This window comes from Myotis brandtii, unplaced genomic scaffold (assembly GCF_000412655.1).
Source record: "Myotis brandtii unplaced genomic scaffold, ASM41265v1 scaffold157, whole genome shotgun sequence".
Lineage (NCBI taxonomy): Eukaryota > Metazoa > Chordata > Mammalia > Chiroptera > Vespertilionidae > Myotis > Myotis brandtii.
The window spans coordinates 3853501-3871896 of NW_005355708.1; the positions used below are offsets into that span (position 1 = coordinate 3853501).

Consider the following 18396-nt stretch of genomic DNA (forward strand, 5'->3'; position numbering starts at 1 on the left):
GACCTCTTTATCTGTTATTTCCTATAATTCCCCAAAAGGCCAATGTTCATTAAATCTCCTCCAGCAAACATTGATTCTACCTTACCTCCCACTTGCCTCATTTCTGAATTATTAAAACTCTCAAGTCTATCAACCACTTTATAGATTATCTATTTAACCTAATGCTAGCTCACCGACACAACCACCACCATTCATCTGGTGTGTGTGCCAGTACAATGAGGGGTGCTGAGAACACAGAAATAAATGAAGCCCAATCTTGGCCCACAGCATATTTAGAGGCTAGGGTGGATAAGACAAAGAGATAATTGCCACACACTCATGAGTGTCTCAAGAAAGGTGTAACTAAAGAATGATGACTTTCCGAGGTCTGAGGGAGTGATAAGAAGAGGCTCCAAGAAGGAGGCAGCGCTCAATCAGGGCTTTGAAAACCCAGATAATCTGATTGTATAAATTTTGTCTGCCTGTCTCATTGACTACACCGTTTTCACTTGATCAAAATCTAGTGTTAACTGTGAAATACTATACGTGGAACAAACAGGGAATAGTATCACTGGTGAGGATTCATGAGAAGGACATTAAAACTTTATATACTTCCAACTTCAATCAACTATGACTACATGACATTAGCATAATTCTGAAATAAAGTTTCATGGGATATGTTTGGACAGATGAGTGTGTGCAGGTCTGAGAAGAGGGAAAGTTTTTCCAAGCATGAACTTTGCCTGGTAAGGAGATGAAGCAGGAGGTGTGTTTAGAGCCTGACAGACCAATTTTTAGCCTGGAACAGAGGATATGTGTGGCAGTGGAAGATGCAACTGCAAAGTAGTTAGGTAAAATCATATCCGGCAGTGGCCTGAATGGTTACCTGTGAGATTTGCTTGTAAGGAAGGTTGGCAGATGATATATCAGGCAGCTATGTATAGGCTGGGTTGTGGTGGGTCCTAGAAGATGGTGGGATTAGGTGAGAAAGAAGGAAGGTCAATCAGGAGGTTGGTGAAAAACAAGGACTGAGATGGGTGGAGATGGGGGAGTGGGTGGGGCAAGGGTGGGGTGGATTTCAGAGGCTCAGCTTCAAATATGGAAGCTGATTAGAGGTAGAAGAACAATGGAGTGAGATGAAAGGAAACTAGTACTGATTGGATACCTACGATGGGTCAACATGTGTGAAGTTTTTGAGCCTGAGAAAATGAAACAACAGTGGGTCTCAAGTGGAAAGAACTGGAAAAAAAAAAAAGACTGCGTTTGGGAGAGACACTGAAGTTACCTAACTATAGTTAGAGCTGCAGGACTTGTTCAGATTGTCAAGGGGAAGGTGTTCGAGTATGGATGGACCTTGGAACCACTGATAGGAATGATAAAGCGGGCCTGGAGCTCTCCAAAGCCCTGACATGAGGTTCTGCCTTGGGTAACTCGGTCCCTGAAGATAGAGATGGCATCTGGGTAAAAGCAGTTGGAGAAAGAAGGGGAGGAACAGCTGAAGTGACACAGAAGTAAAACAAAGTCACAGTTGTTGGTTTTTAATACGTATTTTTGTTGATTTCAGAGAGGAAGGGAGAGGAAGAGAGGAATAGAAACATCAATGATGAGAGAGAATCATTGATTGGCTAGCTTCTGTATACCCCCTACTGGGGATTGTGCCCTGGGCATGTGCCCTGATCGGGAATTGAACCATGACCTCCTGGTTCATAGGTCAACGCTCAACCACTGAGCCATGCTGGTTGGGCGGAAGTCAGAGATGAGAATTCAGACAAATCCACTGGAAACAGCAATGGGGAGATAAGTGGGGAATATAAAGGGTCTGTGGGATGCTGGGGGAAGAAGCCATATTTCAGCGGCTTTCAGTCTGTCTCAGACCATCAACTTGATAGTGATCTTATTGAAAAAGTTCAAAGCAACACATTCACACTAAACATGAAGCTTGGAGCTTACGTTGCTCTATCCTCTGTGGGCTACTAAAATGGTTTTCGAATCTGCTGTCCCCTTTGATCTGCAGAGCAGTCCCATAACAGGTTCTCATTCTGTCTGAATCCAGCTTTCCCAGAAGAGGAGGACAATGAAGTTCCATTGCTTTGGGTCATTTCATGTTCTTTTTTACTTCTCTGTTCTAAACTGTGCAGGATTAAAAACATAGTGAAGAACTTTGCATTTTTCTGATGTGGTCTGTTCCTTATGGCCCCTGTTGGGACTCCATTTCCACTGTGACTCCAAGACTGAGTATAAGAGAAGCAATGGTGGCCTTGGGGAGGGTTTGTGGAATGAGCCCACAATCCCATCTTGAGGTGTCTGTTCCTCTTTTTGCTCAGGGCATCTTGCTACTGACCTGGCACATTTTCTAGGTCCTCTCCTGCGTGTCTCTCATTGGAAACCCTGTTTGAGCATCTTCTCAGAGCCAAAACTGTGGGCTTAGTTCTTGGGTTACCATCACAATTCCTCCCCTCAATGTAGTGAGGCTGGGCAGTTGATAACTTGGCAACAGTCGTTTTTATAAAACAGCCTATGGAAGTCTTATATCCTGATCTCATGAGTAGCTCTCACTGGGGCTGGCTCAATATAATGGGTTAATGTTGGTATTGACAGTGTGTGCTTCTTAATTCCCAGTGGGTGACTTTTCATCTGTCTCTGGCATAAGTCAGTCCTCCTGCTCGGTGTGTGCCTATTGATACTATTATTGGCCTCTCCTTGCTGTGTGCACACATTAAAATACAATTAATTGACAAGTGGTTCAATGTGTTACTTTGCATTTCCTAGAGAACACATTTTATATTTCTCATTTTTTTCTTTTTTACTGAATTTATTGGGGCAACATTGGTTAATAACACGATATATGTTTCACGTGTATAATTCTATAATGTATTGCCTGTATACTGTGTTATCTGTTCACCACCCCAACTCAAGTCTCCATTTATCATGGTGAGGATTTCAAGTGCCAGGACCTGGCCACGCGGGAAGATGGTTTTGGGAGGAGAGTGGGGGGGGGGGGCGCTCCTAATGCCTTTAAAGTCCTGCCACAGGGAGGATGGCCTCAGCAGAAGGTCTGCCCTGACTCCACTCCATGGTTAACTACCACTGATGACTTTACGTGTGATCTTTCCCACGAAAACAGCCTCGGCTTCCATCATAAATAGTATCCTTAAATCTCAACTGCAATTTGCTCACATCTGGAAACCAGAAGCCTTACCACGGCGTCTGCCACAATTACATGGGCAGGTGTAAAACCTCTCTGTTTGTTAGGATTTGATTTGCTCATCATGTTTATTGAAGGGTCATTGACTAGAGACAATGCCATTGTTTATGCAAAGGCAAGAATTCTCAATACACAGTAAGTGGAATAAATAAAGAGCAATTTTGTCTTCCAGAATTCCTGGGGAGCTACTTGAAACCTGGCTCTTTTCTCCATAGACCCAAGCCCTCTCAACCATCATTACCTAACAACCATGTAGTTATGCAGCAATCATGGTTACTTCTACTCAAAAGTGCGAATAGTCATGTTTTCTAAACTCTGCCTTCCACTATTGAAGGATAATCCCCTCTGGATTATTCCATTCTGACTGACATAGAAGCTATAGTAATGGTTATAGGGACCCCCATGGACTTATGTACCAGTTTGCAACACAGTATGCATTTCCTATTCTTTAAATTGTCTAGATTTTCCTCTTTTGAAGTGTGGGGAATAGAAGAAGGGGAGAAAGACAGAGAAAAGCCTATGAATCCAGCTACTCAATTTATGTTATTTGATCTCAGCCAGTATAGGGCTTCAGTCAGTCTGGCACTTATTTGAAACCCACACAGCCATTCCACTTCTCGCTAAAGGTAGGGACTCAGGCAGGAGGGGCAGAGAGTTGTGGATCGTGAACGTGGGTGAGGCTGTCAGCGCCTTCAGAGCACACACTCTGGGAGAGAATACCTTTCCTCCAAAGCTGCTGTCTTTTATGAAAGTGTACTTTTTTAAATATATATTTTTATTGATTTCAAAGAGAGAGAGACAGAAACATCAATGATGAGAGAAAATCATTGAGTGGCTGCCTGCTGCATGCCCCACACTGGGGAATGAGCCTGCAACCTGGGCATGTGCCCTGACTGGAAATCGAGCCATGACCTCCTGATTCATAGGTCAATGCTCAATCACTGAGCCACGCCAGCTGGGCTGAAAGTATATTTGAAACTCCATCTTGGAAATGACTTTTAGAATCACCCAAGAAAACGTACACTATTATTTTATAGTGACAACAGTTTCTTATCCATAAAAGATGTGCTTTAGTTTGGTTGTTTATCCCACTCACTAGAGTTGGTTCCAAATGATATCTGGCTGATTCCAAAAATAAACACACCCTCAGACGGTGAAGATTTGCCTCCAAACGAGGATGAGCAAAAGAAATGTCCCAGGCTGTGAGGACAAGCTTGACGAAGGCGTGATCTGAGTAATGGCCATCTGGGAAGAATCAGCAGGGAGCTTCCAAGAGGAAGTACTTTCAGGAGTCGCTGTCATATTTTGAGCACTGGTCGATTAAACATAAAATCTTCATAGTTTCTATCTCTGTCTGGAATAGCATGAGGGCAGAATATCTGTTTGCCAAAATATATTGATGGTCACAAGATGCCACCAAGCACGTAACAATGTGGTGGCTTTTCAGGGTCACATCCTTTGGAGAACTGGGCTCAGGTGTTTCAATGTCAAAGCCACCGAGGACTTCCTTTTTTCTAGCTTTTGGTGGGCATTTCACTTCCCCACTAAGCAGACTTCCTTCCGTTAGAATGAAACATCCTTTTCTTCTTTGGTCGAGACCAGGACTTTATTTCCTGGCCCATTCTAAGGTAGGAGGGGGTATGTCCTAGTAGTGGTTCAGTCCCATTGGATTCAATCCATTTGTGTCCTGTTGCATCTGAGCAGCGAGAAGATCGAAAGAGAGAGACAGGGATGGAGAGAGCGCGGCCTTTGGAATCAGAGAGTTCCGGGTTTGCATGCTAGCTCCACCACGGAGGAGCTTGATGTCCTCATCTACAAACCCTGCAAGGTTTCGGGAGGACTGCAGCAGATGACGCATCTGAGGTGCTTAGCACAGTGGGTGCTCAGGAAGCAGGAGCCATTCTAATAACAGTCATACTGTGTGTAAGCACATGCTACAGTCCTCTGGCTGAGTAGGTCCCAAGACGTTAGTTTTCTTAATGTTCTGTGAACACTGAGGAAGAGCAGAAACGGAGCCTGGGAGGCGCCCTGTAACCTCCCCCCTGCCCCCCATTAGGAAGAGGCTGCCATTGCCTCCCCCTGCCCTGGATGGCCTGGCTAAGGGACATTGAACTGGATGACCTCCTGAGTCCTTTCTGACCGCAGCTTCCAGGATTCCCTACCCCAGGAGTCTGGTTTCCAGATGGGCTGCCGCCGAGGGTTGTTCTCACCGAGTCCTTACTGAGTAGGAGCTGGGTGAGGCACAGGCCACTCCTTGGGTAGGACAAAGAGGCACAGACGTGCCCCCAACTCGGGGGGCGGGGGGGGACAGGGGACAGCTGTCAATCTACCTCGACACCCTGTGAATAAGCGCTCCTGTGGACAAGGTAATAGGCTGGTCACTTTGAAGCCCTTACTTAACCAACCAGCATGATGGGTGAGGAGTCCTGACTTAGCAAGAAGCCAGAGTAAAACATTTTATGAGGTGAAGGACTCGCGTGAGGCGGCTAGAAAATGAATGGAAAAATGGGTAATCAGGGTAGAGGGGGCAATGCTGTACGTGGTTGCCACACCCACGGCTGACGGAATATAAAGGCCGAGGAGAGGACCAGGGCTTACACCAGAGAAAAGGAATCAGGCTTTGACACTGACCTTCAGAGCTCGGCTCCCTCCCAGCACCATGCCGTACAACTGCTACCTGTCCAACCTGAGCTGCCGCTCCAGCTGCCCCGCCCGGCCCTGCGTGGCCCCCAGCTGCCACAGCACCCCCCTGCCCGGGGCCAGCAACATCCCCGCCAACGTGAGCAACTGCGGCTGGTTCTGCGAGGGCTCCTTCAATGGCAGCGAGAAGGAGACCATGCAGTTCCTGAACGACCGCCTGGCCAGCTACCTGGAGAAGGTGCGGCAGCTGGAGCGGGAGAATGCGGAGCTGGAGAGCCTCATCCAGGAGCGCTGCCAGCCCCAGGAGCCCCTGATGTGCCCCAGCTACCAGTCCTACTTCCGGACCATCGAGGAGCTGCAACAGAAGGTGAGGGGTGGGCACCGCACTGCCAGATAGTGACCTATTTACCCAAATTCAACATACCCGCTTCTGCACGGATTTAACACTGTGCGAAACTAATGTGGAGAATGATGAAGACACAGACTTCATCAACTTAGGTGTGGCCCATCAAGTAGTGTTAGAACATCTGTTTGGGAAGCCCCATGAGGGAAACTTACAGACTGGGGCGAGGGCAAGGCTTTAGGCCGAAATCAGACATAGCAATCTTACACTGCTTCTTACCTAAAACCAGAATAGCAGATTCTTTAATTCCATTATGATATCCTGGTCTTGTTTTCAGAGCCCATACCATTCAAAACAAAACATGCAACCAAATTATTTCTCAGAACTAGGAATTTCATTGGTGAATTCTCAAATATTCAAAGCTTTTCAAATCTGTAGTAATAGACTGTAGAAACAGCAGAAGGGTCCTTAACTCCAGAGCCTCACTGATAGGCGCAGACACTGTGCCACCCCCGAAAGCAGGCATGCACACGAGTGAGAATTCAGGGCCAGAAATGCAGAAGCAGAAGTGGGGATAAGTAAAGAGTCAGCACAGAGTGGGACTTAATACATAGTGCAAATCAGGGAGAGCTTCCTGGAAGAGGCAGCATCCGAGCAGAGTTTGAAGGGTGAGCGCTATGCCAACTGCACAAGCTCTTGATTCTCAGAGGGGATCTACTGTCCACAGTTCTGTAGTTCTGACAAAGTGAATGCCAGAAAGAGCTGTGCAATCTGAAGAGCATGCATATTGACCCACACTTAGTACAAGGCTCAGTGTTGGAGTGAGGGATGAAGTACTAAGACAATCCAACAGGGGAGAGAGATGTGGAAATGAATGACCATGGTGAAGGCGGTAAGAAGTGTAACTAGCTAAGGGCAAAGTACTGTGAGAGCTCACGGAGGAAGTGACCCCCTGTAAGAGCTGGGTTATGCAAGCGGTCTTGCTAGGTGGGTGAGGGCATCCCCGGGCACTCCAGGTAGAGGGAGAAGCTTTGTGCAACAAAAGCCTTGTCCAGGGTAACTTGAGGGGAGAGTGGAGAGAAGTCAGCAGGGCGAATACGTGGGCCTGGGAGTTAGGATAATGAACTTGTCCCGGTTTGCCTGGGATCTTCTTGGGTTTAGCATCCCAGGAATCCCCTAATCCTAAGCAAACTGGGGCACTGGTCCCACTTTGTGAGACTTGGTACCCAGGATCTCAATGCCTACAGGAAGCCAGCAGCAGACCAAGAGGATTCCTGACAGCAGGCACATTTCCCCTCCACGGTTCTAGTTTGGAAATGATCAGTTTGATCAATCTTCCTTTTATCCCCAAACTGAACATCCGAGAAGACTTGAAGCTATTTGGGATAAATGTGGCTGAATTAAAATAGCTTTTTACGTGAAGAGACAAGGCATTCTTTCTTAGTATAACTCACCTCACAATTAATTCTGGCTCCAGATCCTGTGCAGCAAGTCGGAGAATGCCCGGCTGGTGGTGCAGATCGACAACGCCAAGCTGGCCGCGGACGACTTCAGGACCAAGTGAGAATTCTCTAATGATCAGAGAAGTCTAGTGAGGGGCAGGCTGAATGGCAAAGTGAGGGACTCTGTCCAGGGAGCATATGAGCAGAAGCTGTCTGGATGCTATGGGAGGATTCTTGCACGGGCTTAGTTAGGTCCAATGTGTCCACATCTCCTCACACTGAACCTAAGATTCTGTATTTTAGGTTTAGCTTGAAGGAGCTCAAGAAACCACCCATTCTTTCTTTCTTTCAACTTCATGTCTGGACCAAGTTTGAAAAGTGAATTTCACACTGATTTCTTAGCATAGGTTAGTCACTCTCAGCCCATGAAAATACAGGAGGCAAAATCCATGTCAGAGAATCTATCAATTTTTCTAGGTATGACCATCACAATCATAAAATCCTTTGCATTTTGATGGGACCCTACAGTTGACAACGTAATTTTACTGATGACCTTTCTCCATCTTCAGGCCAACCCGATGAAGTGCTAGTGTGGTTCCCCTTTTACAGATGAGGAAGTCAAGGCTCAGAGAGATTAAGGAACTTATCCACAGCCACAAAGTCAAGGTTGAATCCGACTGACTTCTAATTCACAACGCTAGATGGCTTCTCGGGGTGGTTGGAAGGAGGGTGAGACAGTATGTATGTCAGGCTTACGAAGTTTAGACTCACTTAAGAAGGCAAGATGACAGGACTTAGCTGACAGCAACCTGTAAATGGACTCAGAACAAACACAGTTACTATTAGATTAGAACCTTCTCTCCGGGTCTCAGGGAAGAAATAGGTCTTTTTACTCAACATGGTGATATTTTTTCCTTTCATAAACTTTGAAAAGAAATTCAAAATATAAGTCAGCCAAGTAAAGCCTGGGAGAAATTCTTCCTCTTTAGCCTCCTTGGACCTTTGGCTGTGTGTGCAGGTATGAGACGGAGCTGGGCTTGCGGCAGCTGGTGGAGTCGGACATAACCAGCCTGCGCAGGATCCTGGATGAGCTGACCCTGTGCAAGTCTGACCTGGAAGCCCAGGTGGAGTCCCTGAAGGAGGAGCTGCTCTGCCTCAAGCAGAACCACGAGGAGGTGAGGGAGTCCCAGTCCCCAACATCCCAATAGTGGGAGTTCTACAACGCCCCTGAGCAGGATAGGGTGGGTTTTTGCTAAGCATCCTAGAGCTAACACAACATTTTGTTGGTTGCTCAAAACATATTTGGGGGGTTGTTAGGGAATGAGTCACAGGCCTCCTTTTCTTTATTTTTATTTTTTAAATCTAAAAGAGTGTGTTCAGTTGACCTATTTCTACTTGGGGCCAGACCTGTAATGAATAGTCCAGACAAAGATGTTTAAGATACTTTCTACTGTTTGATAAGATCTGTTATCTTCTGAATAGAAGCCAAATGAATGACTGAGACTTGAACTAGATAGAAAACTCTTTGTATTAGGTGTCACCCTAGATATTAGAAACCAAGCTAGTGGGTGGGTGGATGGATGGATGGATGAGGAAAGTGGGAGAAATGAAGCTTGATTCAAATAATGGTTGATTCTGACCTGATGGTTGAATGTAATACTAGGAAATCAGATGCATGTCTCAAACATTAGATGTTGTGATGAAGAGGATACAACCCTTAACAGATAGTGTATGATGGTAGGAAATATGAAATAAACGGTAGTTGGTAAACCTCATTTCTCCATATGTAAGTAGCAACAATTATAAACCAGTTATCATGCTAGGCTTATCACTAAGAAAAGAGAAAATCTGGAGAAAATGATAGAATCTTGGAGTGGGAAGAAACACTAGCAATCATTTAGCCAAGCAGCCTCACGATACAGATGAGGAGAGGCTCAGACAGGAGGACTGAATCACAAGAGGTAATTTAGCTGGGTTTTCCATCTACTGGAATTCAACTCATAAGTCCTAAATTTCAGTGCAAACCTCTTCCAACCACACCAGATTCCCTCAAAGAGAGTTTATTTTAGACTCTTTCTGTGGGTTCACTCCTTCTCCTTCCTCCACCAGGAAGTCAACACCCTGCGTTGCCAGATTGGAGACCGCCTCAACGTGGAGGTGGACGCTGCCCCCACTGTAGACCTGAACCGCGTGCTCAATGAGACCAGGTGTCAGTATGAGGCCCTGGTGGAGACCAACCGCAGGGACGTGGAGGAATGGTTCACCAACCAGGTGGGCATCTCAGCACATGGCCAACCAGGACCTTGGAACCCTTAAGGCAGGGTCTGATCCTGTCTCTTACCTTTGGTGTTTCAGACCCAGGAGCTGAACAAGCAGGTGGTGTCCAGCTCAGCAGAGCAGCTGACCTGCCAGGCGGAGATCATTGAGCTGAGACGCACGGTCAACGCCCTGGAGATCGAGCTGCAGGCCCAGCACAACCTGGTGGGTATTGTTCAGACCTGCTGGTGAGAAAGTGAGGTCGGGGAATCAGAGTCACAGGGCAGCTCTTTGGGTCATAGTTTCTTCAACCCTGTGGAACCCTATGGAAGACATGCTAAAGGAGCAGCTCTGTGACATTCTTCCTCTTCCCCACACAGAGGGACTCACTGGAGAACACGCTGACGGAGACAGAGGCCCGCTACAGCTCCCAGCTGTCCCAGGTGCAGTGCATGATCACCAACGTGGAGTCCCAGCTGGCCGAGATCAGGGGTGACCTGGAGCGGCAGAACCAGGAGTACCAGGTGCTGCTGGACGTCAAGGCCCGGCTGGAGTGTGAGATCAACACGTACCGGGGCCTGCTGGAGAGCGAGGACTGCAAGTGAGTACCCACAGGCAGCACAGGCCCAGTTCTACTGAAGGATACATTACGGACTTTGCAAGTCAAGTTTCAGAAGCCAACATGTCTGTAGAGACCAGATGTACGGTATTTTTGCTACCGTAACCTGGGCTAAAGGTATTTTCTGGTCCAAAGGATACTTGAGAGACTTGACTTGGGTGCTGATGGGAACATAAAGCTTTGTACCACCTTCAGGGTGGGATTTAACCCAAGCGCCCCAATCCATTGTTTTGTGGATCCCAGTTGGACCCATCTGAGGCAGGCAACGTGAGGATCATATAACCATCATCGAGATGAGCATCTGAACATCAAAAGGGAGGATAACTCAGTAACTCAGGGTCCAGCACTTGGCCCCTAACACAGAATTTTTATGAATACAGTCTTGTGGACTTTTCACAATTCTGTATGGTAGGTCTTACTAATCCTGTTTTAGCGGGGAGGCCAAGGCTTCAAGGGATGAAGTGACTTCTCCAGGACTCCAGGGTTACAGAGTGAGGGCTGGGATTACAACACGAGGGTTGGCTCTTTTCTGCCACCACTGTCTGACTTTTTAGAAAGGTGATCAGAAGAGGCTTGGCTTCTTAAGGTGTCAGAGAATGAATTCCTCCTGTCTCCATGTCTCCTGGGGTTGAGCCTCCTTTTTAAAAGAGAAATTATCCCTCTCATGCTAACAAGCTAATACTTCTGTGTCCCAGCCTGCCCTGCAACCCCTGTGCCACGACCAATGCGTGTGACAAGCCCATCGGGCCCTGCGTCACCAATCCCTGCGCCCCTTGTGGCTTCCGAACCCGCTGTGGGCCCTGCTAGACATCCTGGTGCCAGCAGGAGGATAGCATGAAGACAGAAGACCACGGATGGACCAGCCCTATTTCTCTGACAACCATCACCGCAGGCATCACCATCAATCCTGGTCTAGAAGAAGAACATATGCCCAGCATGTGGCGGCTCTGAGCCCTGCCTGCCTGATCCTCTTCATTCAAGGCTGCTCTCCTGTAGTTATTGTCTGAGCTGAGAGTCAGACAGGTCTGGGCCATGACGGTGTCATCTGAGATGTTTTGTGGTTCTCTCTGTTGCTTTGACCTTCTCTGGCAGCTCCCCAGTCCCTTTGCACATCTTCTAATAAACTTTCCTCTTGCAAAGCAGAGACGATGTGTATTCATACTTTTCCAAGTGTTCGCTCTATGTTATGTGCTTCTTATAAACCCACTTGAAAGCTTAGGCAGACTGTGTAGTTGAATCCTCTCCTAAAAGGTCTTCGTCATCATTCATTAACATTCATTAAGCACAAGGAGCCCCAGCATGCACTCAGGCCAGCAGGAAACCAGTGGGGCCACGAAGGCAAGAGGCCTCATCTAAATATGATAAACACGTTCATTATGGGACCTTACTTAGTAAAATACAACGGTTACCATTTCTAGAAAGTTCCACTGTTTCTTTTCCAAGTGCCGACGAGAAGAGGGACAGCAACCAAGTACCAGGAACTGCATGGCTAATTTTCTCTCTTGCTCGCATAGTAACAACCATGGGCCTGAACCCAGACCTCCCTCTCTGAATGTCAGTTACATGTGAGGTGTGACTATGAGAGAATAAAACTGATTTCAAACAAGCACACAGAGTTTATGCATCCTTCAAAGTTGTCACCTGGGGAAAGATGATGCTATTAGCGTCCCAAACATCTCTTGAAATGCCTTTGGGCAAAGAACTCATAATAGCAGGAGCTTATATTTGAGTAAAACCCAACAGATTTTTCAAGTGTTTCACTTCTCATTTGAATGTTTTAATCACTGAGATTAAATTTGGATTTTGGGACCCCTCCCCCATAAAAAAATGTACTTTAGCATCAAACTAGGACACTGACTATTACCACCCCAAACATCTCTTGAAATGCCTTTGGGCAAAGAACTCATAATAGCAGGAGCTTATATTTGAGTAAAACCCAACAGATTTTTCAAGTGTTTCACTTCTCATTTGAATGTTTTAATCACTGAGATTAAATTTGGATTTTGGGACCCCTCCCCCATAAAAAAATGTACTTTAGCATCAAACTAGGACACTGAATCTTTGCCAATGTGAAAACTGACAGCTTTGCTGGGGCCCTGCTCCTACTGGTGCCCACTGATGTCGGCCAAGGTTAGTGGCTCCCATGGCTATGGTGCTGTGGTCTGTGCGATGCCACTGTCCCAGTCATTGGCCAAATTCCTAGTCATGTCTTCTTTCCTTCAGATGAAGCTGACACTATCTCCCCCTGCTGTGATGATGTCTGCTCCAATCTTGGTCTTCAATTCATACTCCAGTTCTTTGAATGTTTACTCCATTGTTGTTGATGTTGGAGCTCCCTTATCCAGACTTAAGGCATGAGACCCTGGGAGATAATTGAGTGACACTCCATGCTGTGCGCAGAATGTCCCAGACCCGGTGGGTGCCTTCCAGCCTCTCTTCCTTCCTTCAGGGCAAGTTCAATCCCAGGAACCACCTCCACACCTTGTACAAATACCCCTGTCCAATCCTTCTCATCAGTTCTCTGTACATGCTGGGACCACTGTCCACCAATAGTTGCCTGCAGCTGCCTTTATCAGGGACAGGTGCTTCCCAAACACCATTGTCTTTTGTGTTTTGTTGTCATTGCTGAAAAGCCTACTGTCAATCTAATGGTGGTTCTATTGCTGATAATCCTTTTTTTTTATCTCTCTTGGACTGTTTCTAAGATTGTCTCTTTGTTTCTAGTGCTGTGTAGCTTCACTGCATTATGTCTAGGGCTGGGGCTGGTTTTGTTTTCCTACTTAGGAGCGAGGGGCTCCTAGAACTGATTCATGCTTTTCAACATCTGTGTAAACTTCTAAACCACTATCAATTTTTAATATGGCTTCTGTCCTATTGTTTTATCCTTCAGAATTATTATTTTAAAAATAGCTTTATTGAAATATAACTCATACCATCTACACTAATAAAAGAGAAACATGCAAATTGGTGTCACTCCGCTACGCCCACCAGTCAATCAGAGTGACTATGCAAATTAACCCATCTTTGTTGATGGTGGTTAATTTGCATACGCAGGCGTGGAGCGAAGACAGAAGGCTCCGACCAGAGTGAAGACTGAAGACTGAAGACCGAAGAGGCTTGGCTTCTCCTCTGTGGCCGGACCAAAGGTCTGGGTCCCGGGTGCTGGAGGAAAAACGGTGCCGGAGGAAAACTGGTGCCGGCAGCCAGGGGAAGGAAGGCCTATTGCACGAATCTTCGTGCAATGGCCTCTAGTAATATATAATTCATATACCATAAAATTCACCTATATGAAGTATATAGTTCAGTGATTTTAAATATATTGATAGAATAATTTAACCTTTACCATAATTTTAGAATATTTCATCACCCCCCGAAAGAACTCTTTTACCCAGTTAGTAGTCACTCCCATTGCCCCCCCACCCTCCAGGCCTAGGCAACCCCTATTGTCTCTATAGATTTGCCTATTCCGGATACAGCCTATGAATGGAATCATACAATATGTGGTATTTTATGACTGGCTTTTTAAAATATAGCATACTATTTTAAATTTAGAACCCAGTAAGAGCAAGTTCAATTTCTTCTTCTTTAAAACTTCCTGTAACAATGAGCATACATTTTTTTTTAAGTTCACCTTTTCATTAAGGGTGCAGTCTTTTGAGAGATGTATCTTTTTTCAATGGTTTGAGTTCCAACACTCACAAAGACCAAAGGCCTTGTCTCCTGTCCCTTATTTCTCTAGTCTAATGCACCTTACCCCATTTTAGACTCTTCCACAAACTCTGCACGTGAGCCTCAGCAAGCTTCGTCCCCCTCTGTGTCAATGCCTTCCCATCTGCAAAATGAAAGAGTTGAATGAGATGGCTGCCCAGGTCTTCCTTGGCAGTGCCAACATTCTAAGATTCTAGACTTCATATGACTTGGCACTATCTGCAGAAAAGACATTTTATCATCATGTGTGTGGGAAACCCATTCTAAGAATGTCGTCTGGCGAAGTGATCCTGAAATACCCAGTTGTCTTGGGCTATGGGCTGACAGTTCATTGGGAGAACATTTCTCCAAGGCTGGGTCCTCTTGGCATTCTCTTCACCTGCACCTGAGACCTACACATCAGCCAATTCATGAGCAACAGGTCCTTTGATCCCATAGGAAGCTTAGTTTCCCTTCATCACTTCCTAATAGCTCCCTTTGGAAACTGGCAAACTCAGCAGTTACCACAAGAGTGTGGATGCCAATCATGACAAAGGCTTTATTTCCAGAATAACAAGCTCAATGGCAATTTAACGATTATGTTGGAATAGGAGCCTTACCTGCGTCCCTTTACAGCTCTTTATTGCTTTAGAAGACTTGCAAGAATTTCCTTTTGGAATTTTTAATGTTAATTTTATGTCTTTTTCTTGCACAGAAGTAATATGTTTTTAAAAAATTTGGAGGAGACAAAAAAGAGTAGAGAAGAAAAAGAAAGCATTCATAATCCTACCATTCAAATACATGCAGTGCTATCATTGTAATGTGGTTCTTTTTTATCTCTCAATTGTCTCATTGTTACAATCATTTTAATTTTATTATAACTATTTGTTTACCTTATTTGGGGTCAGTGTATTGCTCTTGAGTAGGGTTATCAGCATTTGAACAGTTGTGATTCTAAGTTTCTCCAAACGGTGGGATATAATTCTGTATCTGATGGGATATAATTGTATCATCAATCCTAATATATAAAAAGCCAGGGGCCATCATGACCAAAACAACTGGACAGACAACCTAACAGCAGGCTGCATGGGGCGACAAGGCCAGCAGGGGGGTTAGTGAGGGATGACCAAACGATTGAACAGCAGGCTGCATGGGGTGACCAGGCCGGCAGGGGGTTAGTGAGGGAGACCAAATGACTGAACAGCAGGCTGCGTGGGGCAACAAGGCTGGTGGGGGGGAGGGGAGCATTTGGTGGTGTCCAGGCCAGCAGGGGGGGCAGTAAGGGGCAACAGAGGGGGGCATTTGGGGGCAATCAGGCAGGCAGGCAGGTGAGCAGTTAAGAGCTAGTGGTCCCAGACTGTGAGAGGAATGTCCGACTGCCAGCAGTCGGACATCTCCCAAGGGGTCCCAGATTGGACTGTGAGAGGAATGTCTGACTGCCAGCAGTCAGACATCTCCCAAGGGGTCCCAGATTGGAGAGGGTGCAAGCTGGGCTGAGGGGACCTCCCCGCCGCCCCCCTCCCCTGTGCATGATTTTCGTGCACCGGGCCTCTAGTATAAAAATAAAAATTGAAATCAGTCCATAAAGTACTTCAATGTTGCTGAATTCTATTACCTCCACATTCACCCTTCATTCTTCTTCAACTAAGCATATCTATGGCAGCAAGATTTTCTGCCCTCTCCCCGTCACTCCCTTTAATTTCTCTCCCTAGGACCTAGGCAATGCAGATCGGATTGGTTGTGAAATTATTGAACACTTCTGAAGCATGGTGATGGGGACTGGGACTTCAAGGGGTCAGCAGATTTGGGTTCAAATGATAAGACCCTAAGCAAGCCATTTCTCCATCCTGTGCCTCAGTTTCCTCATTTGTACAGTGAGAGACTTGAATGAGATAATCATTAAGATCCTTACCATCACACTTGTTCCAAGATTTTCCCTCTCTCTTTTGATAATTTTGGCATTTGAGCTCTACCTTAAGAGGTGGAAGGAGTAAAGGAAGAGCAAAGCAGTCTGGTTGCTGATCTGCAGCTGTAGCTGAGGGGCTTGGGCTCTGCTCTGAGCATCTTTATTTGAGTTCTGCTGTGTCCCCTGCTAGGACGATGGTAAGGAGCCCTTCTTCTCCCTGGGCAGTATATCTAGGCACACAACTGAATTCTTTCCTCATCACCTCCCTTTAGGATATTAAGTACATCTCACCTTATGCCTTGCAACAAAATAGAAGTTACAGGCATGGACAGTTCCAAGTGCTTCCGCTTCTTGGGTACTTGTTCCTACATCACCAACTATTATAAATCATCAGATCCAAACAAGACTGACAGCTTGAAGCTGCTTAAAGTACACTAATTATGGTAAGAAAGTCTGTATGGGTAAGAGCAAAGCTCACAAGCTTTATAATCAGGTGTACAGACTGACTGTGGCAGGATTTCTCTAAACAATGAACATCTCAGCTCAGGGTGTTTAAAGTCTCAGTTTACCAAAGTTCGGTGTGGGTGTTATTTTGAAGAGCACAGGTGTGGTATATACCTGTGTGACTCTGGAAGGATCCTGGCAATTTGCTGGTCAACTTATCCAAGACCCTCTCCATGGTTCTGATCTTACTGGGCCCCTTGCCACACTAAGAGTTTTGACCGTCAACTCCACTTTGATGCTTTCTCCTCCTTGACCTTCTGTCGTGCCATGAACCGGCTCTCTTCATGTTCTCTCGCCAGTTCTCCATTTAATCCTGCTCTCTGGTTGGGGAGTTTTCCAAAGTTTGGTCCTCAGCCCCTTGTTCTTCTCTTTGTGGACTCTCTCCCTGGGCTTATTTCTCTAGCACTCATATCTGCACTGGGATTATATCTGTCAGGAATTCTAGTCAACTCCGAGGACCTGCTGAACATTTCCCTGTTCCTTCAAATGCAGCTTATCAAGAATGAAACTATATCACTTCTCTCCTTAGAACCTTCAATGGCTCCCCTTTGCCCTTAAGATAAAGCCCAAACTCAAGGACCTTCATATAAGGGTCCTCCATGCCTTCAGGGAACTCATCTAGAGAAAGAGGTAGACATGAATCATGACAACGCCATGTTCAAGGTGAGATGAGAGCTTGGGAAGGAAGAGAGGATCTGTCAGAAGTTAGGAAAGGAGGTCGGTCATTTGTACCTATGCAGCAGGGGAGGATGGAAAGAGTCTGCTTCTCCTCCACCCTCATCTGTCACTCCCTGGCTCACACAGTCCTTACTGAGCTTCTCCCAGTTCCTCTGATGCAGAACTTCCCAACTTACTGAGGTCTGAAGAAGTTAGAGAAGGGGGTAGTTCACTTATTTAGGAAGCATAGTATGATGGAAAGAGGAGAGATCCGCGCTGGCATCCTGGCTTCACAACATATTAACTCCTACCCTCTATGCCTCGTTTGGCCCATCTGTAAAATGGGTATAATACCACTCATCCTCGAAGGCTCATGGTGAGGAGTGAATGAGATCATGTTTCTGAAAAGTGTCTAGCACCACCTTGGACCTGTGTAGGTGCCCAACAAATGCTAGCTCCATCTGACCACAGCCCTGGTCTGACCCTCCATTCCTCACTGTTTCCTGTCCGAACTATGATCCTGGTGAACATCTGTTATTTGGTTGACTGACATTATCACAGATATAGGTGGTGCCCGCATATCAGGCAACGGCCACTGGGAACCAGGCAGTTTGAATGGTTCCAGAGGGATTTATTCTTCTTTCTGAGAACATGGGTTTAGAAGCCAGTGCTGGAAATTTGACCTAGCCAAGGACACACAGGCAGGAGCTAAGTTTTTCTGTCATAGCGAGCAGAGCCAGAGGTTTGCCAAGGAGCCAGGGCTGGGAAGCCAGGAAGCAAAGGAACGACAGTATTCCTGACCCACCACGCCCAGTAATAAAGGCCAGGGCGTTCGCGAGGCCAGTGCTTTGAAGCCACACAGTGAGGCTCTTACTTCATCGACACTCAGCATGGATGAGGAGTCCTGAGGTAGGGAGAAGCCCCAGTAAAGACTTTTATGAGGTGAGGGACTCTTCTGAGGAAACATAACAAACCAAGGGGAAGGGCTTTTGACCATCGCCAAGTAAGTAGGAATAAAAGGGCTGCCTTCCATGTTCACACCCTCTGTGGAAGGGGTATAAAGGCTCCCAGAACTAGGAGACCCACACGCTCCTTGGAGAACTGGGACTCTGTCTTCAACCGGCGCCTCGCTCCCTCCCAGCACCATGCCGTACACCT

At 46.3% G+C, this 18396-nt stretch overlaps 1 protein-coding gene across 1 annotated transcript; it reads left to right on the top strand.

Moving 5' to 3' along the window:
- Nucleotides 1–5799: 5799 nt before the first annotated feature.
- LOC102252559 (keratin, type I cuticular Ha1-like) lies at nucleotides 5800–11366 on the top strand. The gene is made up of 7 exons (XM_005861829.2): nucleotides 5800–6191; nucleotides 7645–7727; nucleotides 8628–8784; nucleotides 9719–9880; nucleotides 9965–10090; nucleotides 10246–10466; nucleotides 11180–11366. The coding sequence occupies exons 1-7, from the start codon at nucleotides 5844–5846 to the stop codon at nucleotides 11289–11291; spliced, it is 1209 nt and encodes a 402-aa protein (XP_005861891.1). The 5' UTR covers nucleotides 5800–5843; the 3' UTR covers nucleotides 11292–11366.
- Nucleotides 11367–18396: the final 7030 nt, after the last annotated feature.

What these genes read in the sequence shown, in the direction of transcription:
- LOC102252559 (XM_005861829.2), top strand. Translation starts at nt 5,844, where the DNA reads ATGCCGTACAACTGCTACCTGTCCAACCTGAGCTGCCGCTCCAGCTGC. An exon ending in AGGAATGGTTCACCAACCAG is followed by an intron (nt 9,881 to 9,964) that starts GTGGGCATCTCA and finishes TTGGTGTTTCAG; the next exon opens with ACCCAGGAGCTGAACAAGCA. An exon ending in TGCAGGCCCAGCACAACCTG is followed by an intron (nt 10,091 to 10,245) that starts GTGGGTATTGTT and finishes TTCCCCACACAG; the next exon opens with AGGGACTCACTGGAGAACAC.